This window comes from Physeter macrocephalus, chromosome 11, assembly GCF_002837175.3.
Source record: "Physeter macrocephalus isolate SW-GA chromosome 11, ASM283717v5, whole genome shotgun sequence".
NCBI classification, from domain to species: Eukaryota; Metazoa; Chordata; class Mammalia; order Artiodactyla; family Physeteridae; genus Physeter; species Physeter macrocephalus.
Genome location: NC_041224.1, coordinates 96248284 through 96264120, shown reverse-complemented (window position 1 = coordinate 96264120; position 15837 = coordinate 96248284). Strand labels below are relative to the sequence as shown.

General features: G+C 39.1%; 1 protein-coding gene across 13 annotated transcripts in view; it reads left to right on the top strand.

Annotated features, from left to right (window-relative positions):
* GANC (glucosidase alpha, neutral C) overlaps positions 1-15837 on the top strand; it is an 82456-nt gene that overhangs the window by 6751 nt on the left and 59868 nt on the right. For 8 of the 13 annotated variants that reach the window (XM_028495423.1, XM_028495422.2, XM_028495427.2 and 5 more), the window contains exons 2-4: positions 703-765; positions 2290-2398; positions 10554-10681. In XM_028495423.1, the coding sequence (XP_028351224.1) occupies positions 703-765; positions 2290-2398; positions 10554-10681 (300 nt within the window). The other 5 variants (XM_028495431.2, XM_028495428.2, XM_028495433.2 and 2 more) reach the window with 5 other exon arrangements.

The window sequence follows — 15837 nt, the reverse complement described above, 5'->3', positions numbered from 1 at the left end:
TATGTATAACTGATTTACTTTGTTATAAAGCAGAAACTAACACACCATTGTAAAGCAATTATACTCTTATAAAGATGTTTAAAATAAATAAATAAGAAATAAAAAACATTGGCCCCTAGATTGTCAGCATCATCTTAAAAAGCAAAGGATTTTCCTTCTCTGTCTGTTTCTATCCTTATTCTAGCGCCTCGTACATACCTCTGTTATATCATTTGTCAGGTTGATTTGTGATGTTGGTTAGGCTCTCAAAGAAAACTCAGACACAGTACTTCTTATCTTCCTCAGAGCCCAACACTCAGCAAGAATGTTCTGAAAATATTTTGTTGAATAAATAGGTGGGTGGGTTGTTTTTGTTGGTTTGGTTTGGTTTGGGGCTTTTTGTTTTTACTCCTTCAGATTTTATTGTTGTAGCCATAGCCTTCAGTCATTAATTTTAAAAAACTCTTTCTCATAAGTGACAGTACTCTTTTTCTGTTGCTTTCTGAGCAATCCCAGAACTTCATGTTTTGTTGTTTACCATGGGCGGTTTACAAAAGGATGTTGTTCTGCAGCAAACACATTATTGTGTTATGTTACAGCCATAACACAATTTTGCATCACAGTGATTTATGTCCCATGATTTATATTATAGTTAGAGAAGGTACAAAATTTGGATTCACAAACCCTATGAAAAACAAGTTTCTTAAAATGTCTTTTTATTAGTGTTGAAGATGAAGCTGTGGATAAAAACATTTTCAAAGACTGCAGCAAGATTGCTTTCTACAGGTAAGAAGAGGAAGTATATGACCTAGGTAGAATAGTTCTGAAAATATTTCAAAATTTATATTAATTAAATTTTTGAGAACTGATAGACTTTCTGAGGAAAGAGTCAATTAGGAAATTCAGTGATTAAAGAATTTATTGACAGGAGACATTCACCTTTACTACTCTAGCCTAACTCTTGTATTATTTTATTATTAATATGTTATTATTAATTATAATTAATTATATTGTATACTTATACATTATAATTAACATTACTGTGTTAATAAACAGGTATTTTAAAAGTCAAAATGTTTTTCAACTAATGTTAAAATTTTGAATCTTTGAAGAAATAATACTTTTACATGGTTCAAAAATCAAATAATATAAAAAGATACACATTGAAAAATGTTAATCTCTTTCTTGTCCCCTTCCACCCCATTCCACATCTTTCCCTGTAAGTAACCAGATTTATTAATTTCTTATTTATCTTTCCAGTATTTCTTTTTGTGAATGCACATATTCTTATATCACCACCATTCTTACGCCAAGTAGCTTTCTATATACACTGTTGTATATGTCTTTTTTTCTGCTTCATAATTTATTCTGAAGAGCTCTGTATGAGTATATGGAAATTGTCCTCTTTTTCATAGCTGTATGGTATTCCATTGGGTAAATTATAATGTATTCAGTCTCTCTCCTATTGCTAGACCCTTGGGTTGTTTTCAGTCTTGCTGTAACGTCACTGCCACAGTGAAAAGCTATACATATGTCATTTCCTACACATGCAGGTATATTTGTAGGATGAATTTCCAGGAGTGGGATTACTAGGTCAAAGAGTAAATGTACTTGAAATTTTAACTATTACCAGATATCCCTCCATAGAGATTGTGTCATTTTGCACTTCCATCACCACTATATGATTGCCTATTTCCCCAGAGCCTCAAAAAATATTTCTTTAAAAAATTTTTTGAGTGTCTACCTTTATGTCGTCCTGAAACTGAAATCACCAAAAATTACATCATACAACTTTCTAATTTATATACACTACTCTAGAGAAAGAAAATCATATATCATTTTAATTCTGAACAGGTACCTTAGAGGGAATTCTATAGTGAACTCCTGGTCACCTTGACAAACCACTGGATTATATTGGATTTCCACTAAAATTTATTAAGTTTCAACTAAAGTATACGTTTCATGGAAAGAGGGAGGGACATCAACAAGCTGATACATGTCATCTACGAAAACTGCCCCACCTTCTCAATAAAGGGGACAAAATACCATCCTTGAGTAGTGTTATGGTGAACAATTTTATTAGTACTCTTATTATTTTATTAATTGCATTAGCACTCTGCTTATTAATTTCCTTAGCTCTCTAAATTATTGATACTCCTCTTAGTGCTTTATTGGAGTACTAATATACTGCTTGTGCCCAGTTCACTTACTATCGAAGTGAATTTTAATGACTTCCACATGGTAATATAGTCTTTTGGAGGCTGAGAGTCACAAATCATTCTCAGGCATCTGTATACTCCAAATCTGTAGGCGTCAGAAACAGCAGCTCTCCAAGAAGTCTACCTATCGGGCATTACTAGACTCAGTCACAGCAGGCAAAGAGAGCACCAGGTTCCAAATCATCAACGAAGCAGCTAAGGTGAGAAAAAGTATTTTCTACAGAGAATTATTTGTTTCTATATTTATTTGGGTTGAATGAAGCAAATTTCCACAAAGGCTAATTAAACTATGTATGCTTCAAAAATAAACTTTGTGAGAGAAGTAATGCCATCTTTTTAATATCTACACAATGCTACTTTAAAAGTAATATGACTATCAACATATAGATTGCCTTGTATCAGATGCTTTCTTAGATGTTTTACGAATTTTATTTCCTTTTAATTAATCTTCAGAATCATCTAAGAGGTACGTTGCATTGTCCCTAATTTTCAGATAAGGAAATTGAAGTCTAAAAAGCCACTTGCTCAAAGTCATAGCTAGTAACCAGAATTTTCACCTGTGACTGTAGACTCTGTCATGCACCCACGCTCTTTTTATCACTATTACACAACATACCCTCAAGCAAGGTACAGATTCAGTGAATGTCCAAACCTCAAAATGTGAGTGGACAAGAGGAACAATGGTCTATGCAGTTGAATAAGTCACAAATGTTCCCTCCCCTAAGCTGCTTCACTAACAAATCACCATAGTTATTACATGCTGAAAGGATTAGAGCAGTATCCTAAGTGCTTTTTCTCATCTGTCAAGTTTTCACACTACTTCAGATGGGCTGGTCACAGAGGAAGTGCTGTGGGCTGGGCTAGGAAGTGTGGTTATGCACAAGTAGCTGATGCTTCCAACCTGACCCTCACTTCACATCCTCCCCTGTCTTCGAAAGGTGTCCTAAGCTTCTGAGGCCTCCCAGACCAATCTGGTTTAATTGGTAATTTGCTGAAGGACATAGGTAAAGACATGCAGTCTAGTCCCATAACAGCTTAGATAGTAATTCCATCAGCTCACTAACAAATCCCAGTTCTGGGAAGCAGACTGAGAAGACATCCCCACTTTCACTGCAGCATTGTGAGAGATCTTGTGACTACCGTAGCGCTTGCCGTGTAACATTACACTGAGGAATCTTCTCGGAGAAGACAGAGCAAACACTGCCCCACAACATCAGGGCATTCTCTGTAACATTTGTAAGGCCTTTAACTTAGTCGGGAGGCTCAACTTTATTCCCAGGCAGGAGGAGCAATGGCACAGTGAGGAAGGCTACCTTCCATATGAAGTTTTAGAGATTTTAGTCACTTCAAAGATGTAGAATCCTCTAACATAGCTTTCTTGCCTGAATTCAAAATAGGGGCTAGAATCATATCAACAGTTTGTGTTCTCTATCCCCGTCCCTTTTTCCCAACTTATGGTTACTTAAGGATGTAGTTGTGGTAGCAGCACACTTAGTTCTTTTCTCTTAACTACACTGAAGGGATGGTTTGCCTTTCTTCAAAACCTAGTGCTACTTTTTAATACCACTCATTTTTTTCTGGAGGAATTTCCCCCCTTGCTTGGCATCTGTGCAACCTTTGAGTTCACAGCTCATGGTACCCCGGAAGTCATAGTTCCTCAACTACTGATCCAGGTCTCCCAAACTTTACATCCTTTTGTAGCCAAGTTTGAAAGCTGTTCATGGGAAAACATGGGGCAGCATTAATTTCTTTCCTAGAGAGCCACCGGCCATTTGCATGTGGTCTAATAGCCCAGTACCCTGCCAAACCCATGTATTCAGGGTCAGCAGAAGCAATTGGCTCCAGGAAATGCAAGGAGTCCACCAGAGACCTTCCAGAAGTCGGTAAGCCTTTAATACCAGCAGTCAGATCCCTTCCTTTCTCATTTTTCCTGTCATTTGCTCTTTTGCCTTCTTGCCTCTGATGTGTCTAGCCCCAGAGAGTTGTAGCTGTCCCATGGTCAGGGCAAGAATCCCTTTCTGTCCTTGGGGAGGCTCAGTCTGTTGAGCACCTGAACAATCCACTGTCGTGATGACACATGCCGAGGCAGAGTAAATGAGGCACTCGGAATACCGGTGTGGGCCAAAATGCAACTTCTCAATGCAGCTCCATACCAGTGAAGTTAGTGGCGGATCCTCTCACACTGCCTTTTACAAGACTATAGGTCAGTTTCTCTGTACACACCTCTCTTTGGATCCTGAAAATATGAGGGACAATGCTGTTCAGGTCAGGTGCCAGAGCCAGAGCCCACCAGATATGGATGCCTTCAAAGGAAAAGAAGCCACAGTCCAGGAGGACCCACGGGAGCTCTGCGCAAGACAGCACATGGCTCAGAAGGGAGCTGAGGAGCCGGACAAGCCAGGGCAACTGATCCAGGATGTCAGCAACGTGGCTCCCAAGACTGAGAACTTTGAGGACCCCTTGGAACAGACACAATGTTCAGGTGTTGGAAATAACAGTGCTGCACAGGGAATCTACATGCTCTGATGTCAGGCAAATGCATGCAATGTATGTTTTGGGAGGTCACCCTAAAATTCTGAACTGAACGTCATTTTAATGTCCTCCTTGTCACTTGGAGTTGAAGGGACTTAAGCCTTTGTGCCCTCTGTCAGTTTGATAGGGACAACAAAGATCCAAACAGTAATTTCTAAAGTTGTCTGAACCTTGTATCCTGCTCGCTGCAGAGTCAAGGAGCCTCCATTAGAGGTTGTTTCTGGGATGAGATGGGTGTTTCATGGGAGATTTCACAGTAGGATATGGTATGGATATGGTCTGGAGATTTTTAAAAAGCCACGTACATCCACTTATTCAGAATGATAGCTTTTTATTTCAGGTTCAGAGAGACAGAGCCCAAAGTCTAAGAGGATCATATTCAGCTCACAGCTGCAGTTCTCAGATTTCACTGATGAGGCAGATTCTGACAAACCCAGCACTCTTACTGCCTACCTGCCCTCACACCATTAAAACTCTTAAAGCAATAATTTTGTTGTCAGGCTTTGTTGTTAATTTTTGAAATCCTTCTTCCCAATTCCCTTCTCCCAACCTGCCACTTAATAAGCAACCAGGAAACAGAACCAAGTTTCATTCACTGTTGTCTTAGTGAGCTCACACTGCTATAACATAAACTGGGTGTCTTAACAGACCTTTATTTCTCACAGTTCTGGAGTCTGGGAAGTCCTAGATCAAGGTCCCACTTCCTATCCTGGAGACTGCCACCTCCTTAGTGTACAGTTGACCCTTGAACAACGCAGGGGTTAGCAGTGGAAAATCCAAGTATGACTTCACAGTCAGCCCTCAGTATACATGGTTCCACATCCACAGATTCAACCAAGGATTGTATAGTACTATAGTAAGTATTTATTGAAAAAAAATCCATGTATAAGTGGACCCATGCTGTTCAAATCTCTGTTCAAGGGTCAACTGTATATTCACATGATGGAGAGACAGCTAACTCTCTGGTCTCTTCTTGTAAAGGCAGTAATCCCATCATGACTCCACCCTCATGACCTCATCAGAACCTAAACACCTCCCAAGGCCCCATCTCCAAGTGCCATCACATTGAGGGTTAGGGCTTCAACATATGAATTGAAGGGTTGGAGAATGGGGAGGGTTTGGGGAGGGGGGAAAATGACACAATTCAGTCCATAGCAAACATGATGTTGCTGGGACACAGTAATGTTACAAAACAAACTGAAGTGTTGCCCTGTGTGTTGCCTCTAGGTCAGGACATCTAGGCTTTGAAGAAAAGCTGGTTGCAGGTTCAAATCCCTAAGTTTTCTCACATAGGGTCCTATTTCTTATGACAAAATAATCAGATATTTGATAAAGAAGCTTCCAGAAAAAAAATCTTAAAGGAGTTATCAGTAAAGTGTTGACTGCTTTTTTAGACCTCTTTTTTTCCTACTATTATCAATTTTTTTACCTTCAGTCAAAATTTGACCTGGATTGAGAAAAAGAGAAGATCTAGTCTTGTGACACCAGAGCAGGGAAATTTATGCTCTCTTCTGAGTGTACCTAAAAAGCACTGCTAGCAAGGCTATTTGGAACAGACCTATGTCTTTGACCTACTTTATATTGCTAATTTTTATGCTTTTTCATGACATGGATGAACTAGCAAAACGTTTATTTTGCAGCCTGTTTGCAAGTTTTCACTGGTGACAACACTTCTGGCAGATGCAGGGATATCTCAGAGCACCTCCATGAAGTAATCCCTTGCATCTTCATCTAAGCAATGGAACTTTGCCCAACCAGCCACCTCCTCAACAGATGAGGAGCAACTACTACTTGTTAACCAGGACTGTTTCTGCAGAAATGGCCAGGAACAGGCAGCTTATTGGGGAACTGGCCAAGCAATCAGAAGCATACCTGGACAGGCTAATTGTCCTTGGGGAACATGCTAATGCCCAGCGTGAACTTGCCAGCGTTCTCCATCGAGAATCAGTGCTTGCAATAAACCAACTGGCTACAACTATGGAAGGGGCAATAGTGCCCTACAGCAATTTAATGAATCTTAGACCATTCTCTGAATCCTGGAAGGACTTGACCAATAGCTGAGAGAGGTCCTTGCTCACTCCTCTAGGCCTTTTAGGTTAACTATTCCTTATAATGTAGTAGAGAGACCTGGTTCCAGAGGACAAGCAAGATCTACCCATCACGGAGAAGTTGATGGGGTCATAATTTCCCTTATTAATACCCACCACCATTTAAATATGTGTTAGAGGGCTGTTCTGTTAACTCAGTCATAGTCTCTACTAGTTTTGGGTGAGATTTAAAAAAAAAACTTTTAATGTAACTGTGATCCATTCCACTGCTTGAATGTACAGACAAGGCTGTTTTTACCACCATGATTTTTATAACCTGTCTCATATTTTTGCCCTTGTGGCCAAAAAAACTAGACTTAGGGATGACAAACTACTGGGTTTTATTTTTATTTGGTATGGGAGAAATAAGATAGGAAAAGGGAATTTATGCTCTCCCAGATTATGGGAGGTGAGCCTCTGAATGAAAAACCAAGTAGAAACTTGTGGTACTAAAATGAACCTCCAAAATGTATTCCTTTCTTTGAGGATTTATTTCATCTTCTCTGTGTAGGAGGACATTTACACATCTTAAATCTTTCTAGGGGAGCAAAACCCATGCTGTCTCACTTTATTTTAAATGTTTAATTTTATGTTTCTTCACTTATTTTACATAAATCCATCTTGCTGCAATTTTTTACTGCTATTCTCTAAATATTAACATTAAATAATTCTGAGTTTATGCAGTCTAACTTCTGTAACAATGTATTTTTTATTGTCATTTTTAATCACTAATATTCAATAATTTATTTGTATATTATTTTAAAATAAATGTCCAAACACGTCTCTAGAGAACAGAAATGTTTAGAAATTCTTAATGTTTTAGATAGAAGGATATAACATTCATGTCCAGACTTTTTGACAGCCCGGTTTTGCTTGAAGAATTGGACAATAACTGGCAGTTAAGAAGCCCAGGGAAGTGGTTTATAAACTGTCATGTGCAGAGCCCTGAGGTTTCCGTAGAGGTGTCTCAAGACTCAATGCAGGGAGGGGAGGGGGCTCAATGGTAGAGGCTCTGAGCCACTTCCTGCTGTTTTCAATCCAAGTAGCTTTACTTATTGGACTTCTGAGAGTCTGCTGCTGTTGATTTTTTAAGCCACTAAAAACAGCATGAGCCAGATCATACAAGCAAATGTATACTAAGGTCTAAGGAAATTATGTGCTTGGAATATGAAGCTATGTTGATGATAATAAGAGATAAGAATGAATCTGGATATTGACTTTGAAAAGGGTTACCTATTTGCAAAATTGGTTTACTTAATTAAGTTAAAATGAAAACAAAGTGGAGAGGGAGACGCAAGAGGGAAGAGATATGGGAACATATGTATATGTATAACTGATTCACTTTGTTGTAAAGCAGAAACTAACACACCATTGTAAAGCAATTATACTCCAATAAAGATGTTAAAAAAATAAAAATAAATAATAATAATGTAAAAAAAAACAACAAAAAAAACCAAAGTGGGGCTTTGACTCTGATTTGTATGTTTGTTTGCCTAGGGTTATTATAGGAAAAGCAGGGTTATTGCTACCTTCTCTCATATAATTAGGATTCTTTACTAGGCTGCAGCCTCAAGAACAGCACATATCAGACCAGTCTTTGGTTTAAAAAAATAAAAAATTTTAAGGAAGTTATTTTACTAATAATGGGAGGATCTCTGAGTATATAAACTAATGCAATTTGTTAATCACATATAAGGGACAACTTGTGTGCCCTCTGCTTGGGATGTTCTTGCCCATTTTTGCCTACCCAAAGTCCTACTAATCCCTCAAGGCCCTGCTTAAGTCCTTCTTCCTCCAGAGAGATGTCCCAGAACCCTTCTCCTTACAGTCATCAATATTCCCCTTCCTTGTTCTCCCGCAGCACGTATCCTTGTCCTGTCTCAGCATTTATCATAAAACGCTTTATGGTTACTACATAGGTGTTGTATCTCCTCTAAATTGCACTCTCCCTAAGAGTTTAGCCATCCTTTTCACAGAAATCAGCACTTCGCAATATTAGATGCCAAATAAATGTTAGTTGAATTAAATTTGAGAGAGTGGAAATTTATGTCTAACTTGGGAGGGAGTACATAATCTAACAGGATTTAAGCCTTATACTTGGATACATTTTCAAATCTTAGAATTCTGATGGCACACGAAGTAAATCAAATATATAAAAGAATATTAAACATATAAGCAGTAATTACAGTAAGATTGGGGGTGGGGGAAAGGGGGAGGTGTTGGCCAAAGAGTACAAACTTCCAACTATAATAAGATGACTAACAGCATAGTGATTGTAGTTAATAATACTCTATTATATACTTGAAAGTTGCTAAGAGAGTGGATCTTAAATGTTCTCACCACAAAAAGGAAATGGTAATTATGTGACTTGATGCAGATGTTATCTAATGCTATGGTGGTGATCATTTTTGCAAAATATAAGTATCAAATCAAGGAGTTGTACAACTTAAACTTACACAATATGTCAATTATTTCTCAAAGCTGGGGAAAAAATAATTATTGTAGGATCAGTACTACATCATAACCTTGTTTTAAGAATGTCTGTAAAAGCAGCCACAGCCTATTTACCATTATTTACCTGGTCACTTTTCAGTGTCCTGTCACTGTTCAAGTGCCCTGACTACTTTCCTATATTCTGAAGAAGCAAGGTTCCAGTAACATCGTTTTGGGCGGGAGGGATTGTTTTTGTTTTTGTTTTTGTTTTTGTTTCCTGGTACTGCATTAATATTCTCCCTGCTTCCTATATCTTGCTTGCACCACATCATACCTGTTCTGTGTGTTACCTCACACAGGCTACCCAGCTTAGCCTTTCATTTAACAGACATTATAGTAACAATACACAGACACAGTTGTAACCAGAATTTGGCATCATACTGTACTTAATGATTTGCAACCAGTGCAGCATGCCACATCAGTTGAAAACCACTGTTTTAAGATATTTCCCTAATCTTGATGCCTCATTTTGTAATCGAAATCCAGCCATCTCTGCCTTCAGAGTTTGTTGTTATTGTTTTATTTTTCAAATTCTGTATTCTCTTTATGATTCTATGTTGCTTCCATCTTTCATCGTAGGCAGTATTTAACCTAACTTCTCCATCCTCTTGAGAAAGCTGAGAATATCCCACCCTCTAGAGAAAGTTCCCCAGACCTTAATCTAAGTGTATAGGAAGTGCCTTGATTTTAGCACAGGAATCCTTATTCATCTACAGTAGAGAACCCCAATGACCACCGTTTTACTGTCTATTCTTTTCTATTCTGTGGCTTGTTACCCTTCATCTTTCGTTCAACTGGAATCCAGTTACTCTAGTTTTAACACCAAACTCTTATTCTTAAGATACCTGTACTTTATCATAGATACAGTGGGCCACATGTCCCAATTTTCCAAGGGCAGTTTCAGTTTATGCCTGTCATCCACTATCATTATTAATAGAGAGCCCTCTCACTCTTAACAGTCCTGGTCTGGACAATTATATTTTTGCCTAACCATAGAACACGTAGGAGGTGTTTGTTTCTACTACAGGTAGAGCCAAGCAAGTACATATAGATTGGGGGGTGTTTGTTTCTACTACAGGTAGAGCCAAGCAAGTACATATAGATTGGGAAGCCTTTCCTTCATGATTGCCATTGTTCTCCAATTTGCTTGGCCTATAATAATTTAAACATAGTTTTCTAATTATCATAATTTGTAGAACTGACCTGGGTAACCTGTTGAAACTAATCTCGTGTGTGTTCCCAGGTTCCTCTCCTGGCTGAAGTTTATGGTATAGAGGGAAATATTTTCAGGCTTAAAATCAATGAAGAAACACCCTTGAAACCCAGATATGAAGTTCCTGATGTCCTCACAAGCAAGCCAAGCACTGTAAGGTAAGCCAAGAAACACACTACCTTGGATACACCCTCAATATGTTTTTCTATCATACCTTGAGTAGCAGATTTTGTATGAGTCCCATATTTTGTTTCTTCAAAGATACAACCATTTGAAGAGTTAGTTTTTAGTTATTTGGGGATAAATTTATCCATTTTGATGTTATCCATTCTGTACTCTCTTCCTCCACCATTTGACTCATCAGCACTTATTAATGGGGAGAAGCAGAGCTTCAGATCTTCTCTCCTCCTCACAAAGTAAGCGGTTTATCAGCCAGACTTTGGGAGCAAGCAGGAGAGCTGTTTAATTGACTCACTCAGATGAGCAGCAGGGCTCCAGAGATCCAATGTACTAGCAAAACTCCCATGCTTACAGTAATTTATACAGTTAGACTGACTCACTTTTAATTAATGGCAGTCTCAGAAGTCTAACATGTAATCTGTCTTAGAGTCAGAGATAAATTAATAATCAGTTTCTAGGTGGAAAAAAAATCTTTGGGGATTAAAGCATTTTTCATGTACCTGCAGAATCTGCATCAGTTCTCAGCACATTTTCCAGTGATATTTTAACTTGGTTCTGTCTGTTGGTTTGTTATTTTCTTTATATCATGTCACTAAAGGAATATAAGATTATGCCAGATGCTTTAATTTTCACTACATCATTATCTTAGTTTTATGTAGATTATTTTTTCCATGAAAATCTAATAAAAAGTTAATATATTATGGGACTTCCCTGGTAGTCCAGTAGTAAAGAATCCACCTTCCAATGCAGGGGACGCAGGTTCGATCCTTGGTCAGGGAACTAAGATCCCACATGCCACAGGGAAGCTAAGCCTGCACGCCGCAACTACAGAGCCCATGTGCTCTGGAGCCCACACGCCGCAACTAGAGAGAAGTTCGCGTGCTGCAACGAAGAGCCTGCGCACCGCAACGAAAGAGCCCACATGCCACAACAAAGATCCTGCGTGTTGCAATTAAGACCTGACGCAGCCAAAAAAAAATGTTAATAAATTATAAGGAGGAATTAATTTAGCTATGCTAGAACTATCATAAATTTAAAATATATCACTGAGCCACTACTATATGCTAAGAACTTAGGAAATAAGAATTAAAAAGGGACTATTCTCATGGCTTTGCAGTTTGGCAAATGAGAGAGAGAGAGAGAGAGAGAGAGAGAGAGAGAGAGAGAGAGAGAGTGTGTGTGTGTGTGTGTGTGTGTGTGTGTGTGTATTTCCTCTTGGTCACATTACATTATTTTTTACTCTCCTGGACGATTCATTTTACTAGTAGACCTTTAACATTTTTACATCTGTGTTTATAAGTAACATTAGTCTATAGTTTTTCTGTGCTATCCTTGCCAGGTTTTGGAGTCAGGGTGATATTAGCATTGTGTAGTAAATGTGGTATATTAGTTTTGCTTCTATTTCAGCCTTTTTCTAGAGGACCTTTGGCTACTGTAGTAACTAAAAACTCCATTTCTCCATTTCCCAGACTCCCATGTAGCTAGTTTCTGATGTAATTCAGGTTCCACCAATCAGATGCACTTACAGTTATCTTGATTTCAGAAATGAGTCTCCCATTTTGCTGGTGTGCATCAGCAGCTATAGAATGACTCTAGAGCCACTAGTTAGGGCAGTGGTTTCCCGATCTCTGGATTGCAGCTAAGTTGGCATGATCCTGGAGCCCAGCAGTTGCCACATTGACTTCTGATTACCCAGCTTCCTGATTCCAGCTAAGAGAGAAGTTCTGTTGGCCTGCAGTTATGCAGTATCGTTCTAGGAGTCGTTACTGGACACGCAGCCAGGAACCTGCTACCTCAAACCTTCCATGATGTTGTAAGCTAATAATTCCTCCATATTAAGTCATTTACTTTCTGCTTAAAATAGCCAGAGTTGTTTCTGTTATCTACAGTTGAGTTTTGGTTAACATAGTCATTGATATCAGAATGAGTATAAGCAACGAGCCCTCAAGGATGGGAATCTGAGCTTAGTTAGCTGATCTACTTGGATCTGAAGGCAGTGAGGACCTGGTTTTCATTAGACGGTGAGATATTAGTGTTTTGGGCTGAATACTACCCTCCCCAACCAGACTCATATGTTGAAGCCCTAACGCCCCATACCTCAGAATGTGACTATTCCGAGATAGAGCCTTTGAACAGGTAATTAAGTTAAAATAGGGTGATTAGGGTGGGCCCTAATCCAATATGACTGGTGTCTTGTAAGAGGAGGAGATTAGGATACAGATAACACAGACAGAGGGATGGCCATGTGAGGACACAGCAAGAGGATGGCCATCTGCAAGACAAGAAGAAAAGCCTCAGAAGAAACCAAACCTGCTGACACTTTGATCTAGGATTTCCAGCCTCCAGAATTGTGAGAAAATAAATTTCTGATGTTTAAGCCACCCAGTCTGTGGTATTTTGTTACGGCAGCTCTAGCAAATTAATACGACTAGCAATAAACCACGGCATTCTGTGGCAGTCACTTAAATTACTACTTGTGGTTGCCTGAAATAGAGTGCCTACTGAAAGCATGGCTCTGGCAAACCAAGTGGTGGGGCCATAGCATAGCATGATTGCCACACAAAATTCAAAACTCTGAGGTGGCCTGGCTGCTATTAATTTCACTGGAGAACTTAAAGAAAACAGCAGTTTCAGGCTTTTAAATTCTTAGCATTGTCAGAAACCTAATAGATTTCTATGACAATCCTAAAAGTCAAACCTACAGAGTCCTCGTAGCTGAAAATCAGATACAGAGTTAGATTCTGTGGTTTGCTGAATCAGAGCATAAGTTGAATTCACAGCTTCATCAGGTCTATGAATTTAGGGCATCAACTGTGAAAAGGTAGGACTCCCCAAAATTGAATACCAACATTTGGGAAGATTTGGATAACCCTGAGTACCCAAACCTCAAAATTCCACTGAGCCTCCCAGTTCAGCAGAAGCAGCTCCTCCTCCATCTGATAAGGCTGATCTTACCTGCTTGGACACCCCGTGTTAACCTCACCTGAAATATACTGTGCCAGGGGATTCCAGTGCTCCCTGTGCTTCACCCTTACCACCCTTCACTGCCTCCAAACCCACTATCGAGTCAGACCCCAACATGCCTAGGGAGCCAATTACAGTCAAACCCAGGAGTAAAAGGCTTACACACCTAAAGAATTACAAGATTTTATACTGGCAAAAATCTGGGAAATATGCATGGAAATGATTTCTGAGGGACTTCTAGACCAGAAGGAAGGACCATAATTTTAGGATCATGCTAAATTTACTGACATGGGTACAGGTACCAGAGAATCCAGATTTAATATGCTAGCTTAGACAGCTGAAAGTTGTTCTAATTATTTGCTTGTTTAAGTATAACTTGAACTCAGCTATGGACTGTGCTGAATGAAGCTGAGATACCAGAAATTCCTTGGTGCCGTGTAGAAGAAATGATTCATAGACTTAGGGAGATAAAGATGTTGAAGTGGATATGTCATATGCATCTAGCCCCTAATTCTCTTCTCCAAAGGATCCAAAAGATACTCCCTTCATTGAGAAATACATTAGTGAGGGAACACTTGGAAAGCATTATAGTGAGTGAATGTCTTTTCTGAGCTAGAGGTAATGGTGGGAATGGTACCATTCAAATGGGCTCCCTGATTTCAGTGGAAATGATGAGACTCTAGGTAGCAGAGTCAAAGTAGCAGCATTTAGTTGTAAGAGACAAGGTAGACGTGTTTCCATAACAGGTCCTGTGTGGTACCCAAAATGGCTCCACCCTCAGGGCAGTGCACAATACGTCAAGGGGTCCATTAGGCTGAAATAGATGGACTAGAGTCCTACTTGACAGAATAATCAAAAGAACTCTATTTAGGTTTGATGAACAGTGAGACACAACCTCTCAAACTACGAAGTTAATTTCCAGAACCCAAAGCATCTTGCTTGAGGGGGAGGCCTAGAATCCATGGAGGAGGTTGTAAAGATATAATAATATCATAAACTATCCCTCCTAATCCTCCCTAAAGAGGCCTGTGACCAGGGTGACTATGTACTAGAAAAATATCTAGACCTAGGGATTTTATTTTTTTTATTTTTATATCTTTATTGGAGGATAATTGCTTTACAATGTTGTGTTAGTTTCTGCTGTACAACAGAGTAAATCAGCTATATGTATACATATATCCCCATATCCCCACCCCCTTGAGCCTCCCTTCCACCCTCCCTATCCCACCCCTCTAGGTCATCACAAAGCACTGAGCTGATCTCCCTGGGCTATGCAACAGCTTCCCACTAGCCATCTATTTTACATTTGGTAGTGTATATATGTCAATGCTGCTCTCTTACTTCATCCCAGCTTCCCCTTGCTCCTGTGTCCTCAAGTCCATTCTCTACGTCTGCGTCTTTATTCCTGCCCTGCCACTAGGTTCATCAGTACTGGTTTTTTAGATTCCATATATGTGCGTTAGCATACGGTATTTGTTTTTCTCTTTCTGACTTACTTCACTCCGTATGACAGACTCTAGGTCCATCCACCTCACCAACAGTGCAAGAGGGTTCCCTTTTATCCACACCCTTTCCAGCACTTATTGTTTCTAGATTTTTTGACGATGGCCATTCTGACCAGTATGAGGTGATATCTCATTGTGGTTTTGGTTTGCATTTCTCTAGTGATTAGTGATGTTTGGCATCTTTTCATGTGTTTGGTGGCAATCTGATGTCTACTTTGGAGAAATGTCTTTTTGGGTGTTCCACCCATTTTTGGATTGTTTGTTTTTTTGATATTGAGCTGCATGAGCTGCTTGTATATTTTGGAGATTAATCCTTTGTCAGTTGCTTTGTTTGCAAATATTTTCTCCCATTCTGTGGATTGTCTTTTCGTCTTGTTTATGGTTTCCTTTGCTGTGCAAAAGCTTTGAAGTTTCATTAGGTCCCATTTGTTTATTTTTTATTTTATTTCCATTCCTCTAGGAGGTGGGTCAAAAAGGGTCTTGCTGTGATTTATATCATAGAGTGTTCTGCCTATGTTTTCCTCTAAGAGTTTTGTAGTGTCTGGCCTTACATTTAGGTCTTTAATCCATTTTGAGTTTATTTTTGTGTATGGTGTTAGGGAGTGTTCTAATTTCATTCTCTTACATGTAGCTGTCCAGTTCTCCCAGCACCACTTATTGAAGAG